This window comes from Seriola lalandi, unplaced genomic scaffold (genome assembly GCF_002814215.2).
Source record: "Seriola lalandi dorsalis isolate HSWRI2012SDOR001 ecotype SW California unplaced genomic scaffold, Sedor1 jcf7180002054538, whole genome shotgun sequence".
Taxonomy (NCBI): domain Eukaryota; kingdom Metazoa; phylum Chordata; class Actinopteri; order Carangiformes; family Carangidae; genus Seriola; species Seriola lalandi.
In genome coordinates this window covers 1,006,356-1,013,122 of record NW_019525091.1, presented here as the reverse complement: position 1 = coordinate 1,013,122, position 6,767 = coordinate 1,006,356, and the positions used below count along the sequence as shown (strand labels likewise).

General features: G+C 43.7%; 1 protein-coding gene across 1 annotated transcript in view; it reads right to left on the bottom strand.

Moving 5' to 3' along the window:
* Window positions 1–18: 18 nt before the first annotated feature.
* The window catches only part of LOC111661173 (voltage-dependent calcium channel gamma-4 subunit-like), a 17,945-nt gene continuing 11,196 nt past the window's right edge, over window positions 19–6,767 (bottom strand). The window contains exons 4-5 of the mRNA XM_023414655.2: window positions 4,148–4,288; window positions 19–3,775 (exon numbers count right to left, since the gene is read on the bottom strand). Coding sequence (XP_023270423.1) covers window positions 2,934–3,775; window positions 4,148–4,288 — 983 coding nt within the window. The 3' untranslated portion in view covers window positions 19–2,933. The remainder of the gene's footprint in view (window positions 3,776–4,147; window positions 4,289–6,767) is intronic.

The window sequence follows — 6,767 nt, the reverse complement described above, 5'->3', positions numbered from 1 at the left end:
CCCCCCCCCCACCCGGACCCCCGTCTGAAATATCTGACGTTTCAAAAAATATATCACGCTCAAATTCTGATTGGTTTGTTAGAAATCCTTTTAAGCTAATTCATAACTTATCTAATAATCCATAATGTGCTTTACTTTGTGTTTCTGTCTAAGAGTAAGTGATGTACTTGGCTTGATAAAATGGTTGATATTTCATATTGATCTTGACTTTTAGCTTTTAAATCTATGTTCTAACTAAATCTTCATCCCCTGAGTGTAAACTGAATCGACCCCCCCCCCACCCTGTCGCCTGTGGCTGCAGCCCTTTGCAGGAACACTCAGCGGATGCCGCCTTGTAGCCGTCGGTATTCAATCATCACCATAAACAGTCATACAAACCCTGAAATCAAATTTATGCAATTAAATATCACGTAGGGAGCAAAAATGTTCATCTTTACAAGTGTCTTCACCAACTCTGAAGGTACATGTAGTCAGATGACCCACAATGAAAATAAGTGCGGTTGAATGAAATTAACTAACGTTTTATAGTTTCATGATCAACCTGCATCAATAACACAGCGGAGCAAGTTTATCACTGCCAACTTAATCTTTGATTGTTTTATATTTGTTTGTCTTATTCTCAAGCAGCAAACTCAGGGGCTGAGAGATGAAGCCAATAAGAAGTGCTACTGCAGTTCCTCTAATGACCACTCCCATGTTAAACTGTCCAACTTTACAGCAGAAATACTCATGTTTACAGCCTGGTACAAAAAACTGTTTTGGTTCTCTAGAGCTAATTTCCTACTTCATGACAACTGCACAGGGGTGAATTTTTATTTAACTTATCCAATTAAATTTTTTTAAGGCTTAAAGTTATGTATCATTGAGGGCACGCCACTTTGAGGGACAGGTGGGTGAGCGTATACTTGCCACAAATGCAAGTCTCGGCTCCATACAAGCCCCACCTCTTTGCCCATTTTTGGATAAGCTGGGAGTTAGGGGCGGAGTCAGACATTGCCAAGATGGTGACAGTGGAGCAGCCCCCAGCTTCAAAATTGCTCTCCAGAAACGTGAGGCTATGTCCATCTTTATTTGAAGTCTATGGTAGGTTTCTGTCAGGTTTTCTGATAGGTTTCACGTTGGGAGGTAATATTCAATGAGTCAGGAAGTAAGTGACGTACTGCAAACAGTTTTGTTTTGATTTCAGTCAAAGTTGAGGATAGCAGTACCAACACTGTCATGGCAAAGGTCTGAAAAATACCCTAGCATGTGTCGAAACCAGCCTCCCTACAGGTAATGAGTTCAGTTAGCAATAAGAAGAGGCTCTTGTTCTGTTCTGAAGATTTGTCAGATTTTCTACATGTATGGAACCTGCAACCTGCAACAGATCAGTATGACATTATCCTCTGAGCTTCCCACCTCGAGTATGACGTCACAGAAAAATGGCCGCCGTATGACTATGGTCTATGGTGGCAGGTGTACTAGACCTTTGTTGCCATGGTTACAATAATAAAGCTTCTGTAACAGTCACAGTTTGGTTAGGTTTAGGAGAAATATTATGGTTTCGATCTTTCTCTTACATTATCCAAGTGTTAACGTTGCCTGGCCCTAACTTCCCACTTCCCCTGCGAAACAAGAAAGTGACAATTTTCACTCTGGTTTGGACATAAAAAAATATCACTGACTATAATCCAGGGTTTTTGCTGAATTGTACTATACGTTCACTCAATAAACGTCTTAAATCAAGTCTGTACTGAATGTTTTTTAATGTAATTCCTACTGTTAAGGCAACAGAAAAACAAGTGTCGTCTTGAAACAAGAGTAACAGTCTATGTCCACATGGCCACAACTCAGCAAATACTTCACACCTTTGGAGAAAGAATGTGGGACTTTAACATCAGATGAAGCCACTTGCTCAGATGGACATTTTTTGCAGCGTTGAACCAAACGGTGACAACTGGCAGTGGTGTGACGGAGGCGTTCAGGGTGAAGCTTAAAGTTTATGGCTGTTACTTTCTCTAGGACTGTGGAGAATGCCCATCTGTCACTGTAATTACCTTTGACACACAATGAAAAATAAATACGCTCACAGTGTGTCAGCCTCCTCTGGTGTGTGCTGTGTGTGTGATGTGTGTGTGTGTGTCAGTATTGTCAGGTATGGCTGAGGTCACTGTTTTGGGACCGGAGGTTAAGTAGCTACTGTTGACCTTGAGTTGGCAGTTAACTCGTCACCGAGCAGCTTGTTACTTGGCTGAATGTCCCCGTCTGTGTCGTTATGTTCCTTTTAAAACAGAGATGTAACGGAGAAGCGCGGCTTACACCATCTGGGCACTTTTCTTTCAAGAGTTTTATGTTGCTGTAGTGTCATAAAGTATTGTATGGTTTAGAAGAGCTGGTTAGAAAGGATGCTTCAAAGTCTACATGTTTAGAAATGATCAGTTTTTGACCAGATTTAAACCTACAAATCACCAAATCAAAACTTCCTGTTCTTTTTGTTGAATGTTTGACAAAATCAAAATGAGGAAACTAAAAAACTACAGCGCTCCACTGCCTCCCCAGCAAGGCACTTAACCCCCAAATGCTGCACTGGGAGACTGGTTTCACTGGGCAGCTCCCAGTTGTGTATGATCGTGTGTGATTCCCTGAAGCCTCCATTGCACCATTGCTGCACAATTAACAAAAGTCATGACCATTTTAAGGCAGATGTCATGAACTTGGACATAATGTCAGATGTTCTATGACTGTTTATGATACTGTAGGTAGTTATGGCAGCTATACCTCAGGCTCAAGGACAGAAACATCACCGCTGACATGTCACCTACACATTTTCAGCCTCCTCTCTGTCAACTCAGATATCTCTAACATCTGTATAAATTGAACACCATCTCTCTTCTTTAATTTCAACGCCCCCCCCCCTCCCTGCGCCCTCTTTCCCTCCTCTCTGAGGTGTACTTTTAAACTGGCGTAGTTTTCCTGTTAAGTGTATCTGAGTTGCTATCCCTGTCCCTTTTGGCTGTCAGTCGGTCCAGGGTTCCTACGTTGCCCCTGTCCCTCTCCATGGTGGCTGTGGATATCGGGGCCGGCTGGGCTGGTGTGGCGGCTGATGTGGAGGTGTTCAGCGGTGCCGCGTTCTGGGCGACAGCTGCCGCTGCTGCCAAGTTGGACTTGGAGTGAGATGGGAGCGTTCCGCTGCTTATCACCCCTCCACCTCCTCCGCCGCCACTTCCGCTGGAATCTTTTGGGAAGTAGTTGTGGAGCTGGTAGAGTGTGGCGCGGTCCACCGTGCCGTAGAGAGGTGGGGCGCCGCCTCCCAGGCTGCCCAGCTTGGAGTCCCTCGACAGGGTGTACATGGAGATGTCACCGCCTCCTCCGCTTCCACCACCGCTGGTGTGGTGCGGGTTGGGCAGAGTGGCTACAGAGAACGGCGGGGCGGAGGGCGGCAGGCTGAAGGTTTTGGAGGCACCGATGGGCGAGGTCTCCTGGGAGCGTGGCGGGTCAGTGGAGCGCGAGCTGGAGCGAGAGCGCCGTCTGAAGCGGTAGCTGGGCAGCCGCAGCATGGCGTGCGTGGTGCTCTTGAATAGGTCGGTGCGAGAGCGGCAGCGCAGCTCCTTGTTCTTCTCAATGTAGATGTTGACGGCAAGGACGCCGACCATCTCGGCCAGGATGAAGGACAGGCCACCGAAGTAGAAAGACCAGCCGTAAGAGTAGTGCCACTTCTTATCCTCGTCCTTCTTGGGGGAAATGTCACTCAGAGCTGCTGAGATGTACACGATCACTCCGATGATGTTGCTGAGGCCTGAGGAAATATACAAGACTTCTAAGTGCTCCTCTGAGACAAATTAACCTGCAGCTTCATTAAACTGTTTTGCAGGCAGGGATACAGGAACAGTTTCCTTTCAATTATACAGTGAGGAGGCGCAACGTGAAAATCCATCTGCATATCAAACATCACAGCCTCTTATTATGCCTGTATTTGGCTGATAGCTCTGGAACACCTACATGTGAAATAACAGTTTAAGCTCAGAGTGGAGTACGTGATTGGAAGGACAAAGTTGTCCATTAAAGGAGGCAACGCCAGCAGACACAATTTCAAACCGGGGCTAAAAACATGAAACAGAACATTTAGAGTGTGTGTTTTAATAAAATCCAACACCACATTTCCGCTTACCTGCAGCTACAAAGAGAATTCCTCCACCTAGTATAATGTTCCTTTTGCTCTTGTAGAAGCTGCTGGAAGCAACACACACTCCGCCGAGCAAGAGCAGTATGGCGCTGAGGATGGGGAAGATGCTGGAGGCTCGCACCACACCTGCAGACGACGACATCAGCACAGATACGTGATTCTTTTGGCTGCGATGTCATTGTTTCTCAACCTTTCTGTGTGGACTTTATGTGTGTGTGTATGTGTGTGTGTATGACTAAATCCTCTGCTTTTCTAATGTAGTACAATAAGTGGGGTTCAGCACCATTTAAAGGTGCAAAGTTAACAGTCTCGTGACACTGGGAGAAAAAGTGTTATCAAGATGTGCTATAGCTGACACTATAACTTGGCTCCGGGGCAGCAGCTGGTCTGTTTCTATGGCTTTTCTACATGAGGTTTTAGTACAAGATGTCTTTTGTCAATCTGGAGGAACTTTTGTCAAATCAGAGAGTCTGGGCTTGGAGACGACACGTTTTCACCAGAAAGCTATGAACTGGAAGATGTTGGGGTTTATCAGGTGAGCAGGATGGGAAGTGTAGAATCTATTGCTTTTCAAGACTAGCTAGATAGATAGAAGATAGCTCATTATCTGCTGCATGGATTTGAAAAAATAAGTTATTTCTTAAGGTCAGAGAACCTTTTGTTGTCATGGCTACAATAAACACACGGTTAAGGTTGTAGAAAGGTCATGAATAACCCGGGAAACGAACAGCGGGCTCCTGTATCGAAGTCTTGTTGACCCAACTCTCGCAACAGGGATGTTGTTACTCTTTATACTTAACGACTTCCTCGTTTGCTTCCGTCAAAATTACTGCGGCCACTAGAGGTCGCCTATGGGTCGTAATGAGCTGCTTGCACAGACGACCTCTGGGGTTGTGTTTTCACAAGACTGTGGCTCAGGAGGTAGAGCGGGTCGTCCACTAATCAGAAAGTCATGGTCCATGTGTGTCCATGTGTTTGCAAGATACTGAACACTTCATTGCGTCTGATGGCTGTTCCATCAGTGTATGAGTGTGTGTGCGGATGGGTGAATGTGGCATGTATTGTAAAGGGCTTTGAGTTGTGGAGAAGACTAGAAAAGCCTGATGTAAGTCCAATCCATTTACCATCCATTCCATTCACAGGAGGACGTTCTCAATACAGTTGTAATGCAGCATGTCTAAAACAGTCAGAACCACCTTCCTTCTCAATGAAAAAGAACAAAAAAAAGAACTTTTGGCTTTAAATTCCAGAGTTGCACTAAACTTTATGTTGACATAGGAAGCCTCAGGAGTACAAGCCAGCTCTTTGTCAGAAATAACTTGTCAGTCATCACTTCACAGCTGCTACTGCCCAACAGTAGGACCTCTCCAATATGGCTGCAAGAGACTGCATTACATCATCTAAGCCCCCCTCCCTCTGCAGACACCTCAAGCTTAAAAGCAGCTGCGATAACATACAGCACTGAGACATTTTCCAAGTTTAAAATGCTGAAAAGCTCCATCTCAGGCAAGAACATGTAGAATCGCAGAGCCCTCAGGTTTCGAAGGTGACTCTTCAGGCTGTGTTAGCTTTTGTTTGCCTCTGAATAGAAACATAATGCTGTGATGAGGATTTATTCATAGAAGCTTGTGTCAGACATGTCAAATAGCTGCTGCAGATGATTCCCTGAATTTGTTGTTAACTGGAAGTGGGACGACGTGGGCAGTTCAGCACTATTTATTGATTATCTGAAGTAGTTGATAGGAAAGTATGTCCAGCTGACTTCAAGTAGGTGTTTGCAGTGATTTTCTAAATCTTTGTGTGTCTGAGTTTGTCAAGTAAAATGTTACTTCCTCCATTGAGAAAGTTGAATTTTTCAGTCCTGTTTATTTGTAAGCAGTACAGCTGAAATGATTATAGGCATTAGACCTAAAAATAATGAGCAACTATATTCATGATTGATTAGTCATTCCATTTTGCAAGCAAAAATAACAAACATATGCTGCTTCCAGCTTCTCTCATGTAGGAATTTGCTGCTTTTCCGTGTAATTGAAAATCTTTGAGTTTTGGAATTTTGTTTATTTAGTCAGTTCATCTGCTAATCAAAGAAGAAAATAATCTACAGTTTTATCATCAATTTAATCAATTAGATTCCAAGATATCTTAATTTTTAACATTTTCAGTACTTTCCCATCAACTATGGCAGAAAAGTCTGAAACATATTGTTTGTCAATGAATTGTCCATAACTATAAATTCTGGACATTTTATATTATTAAAAGGTCCCAAATTGTATAAAGTGTAAGTATTTTTGATTATAAAGCAAGTCTAGGTTCTATATTAATACTGTGAAAGTATCAAAGCCTCAGTCCACAGAGAAATGCACACAGCCTGTATTCATACACTGAGCCTTAAAACCAGCCATCAGGACTTCTGTAACTTTGTGATGTCACAACAAGGCAGCTGTCTCAGCCAGTTTCTCTGAGTGTTTTACCTGAAATCAGATATATATTTATTTGATCACTCAAAAAACAGTCAGCCAATCAGAAGAGAGGCTCAGAGCCTCCTCTCTTCTGATTGGCTCACCGACCTGTTGTTACTAGAGCTCCAGAGAGAAACCTGAGAGAG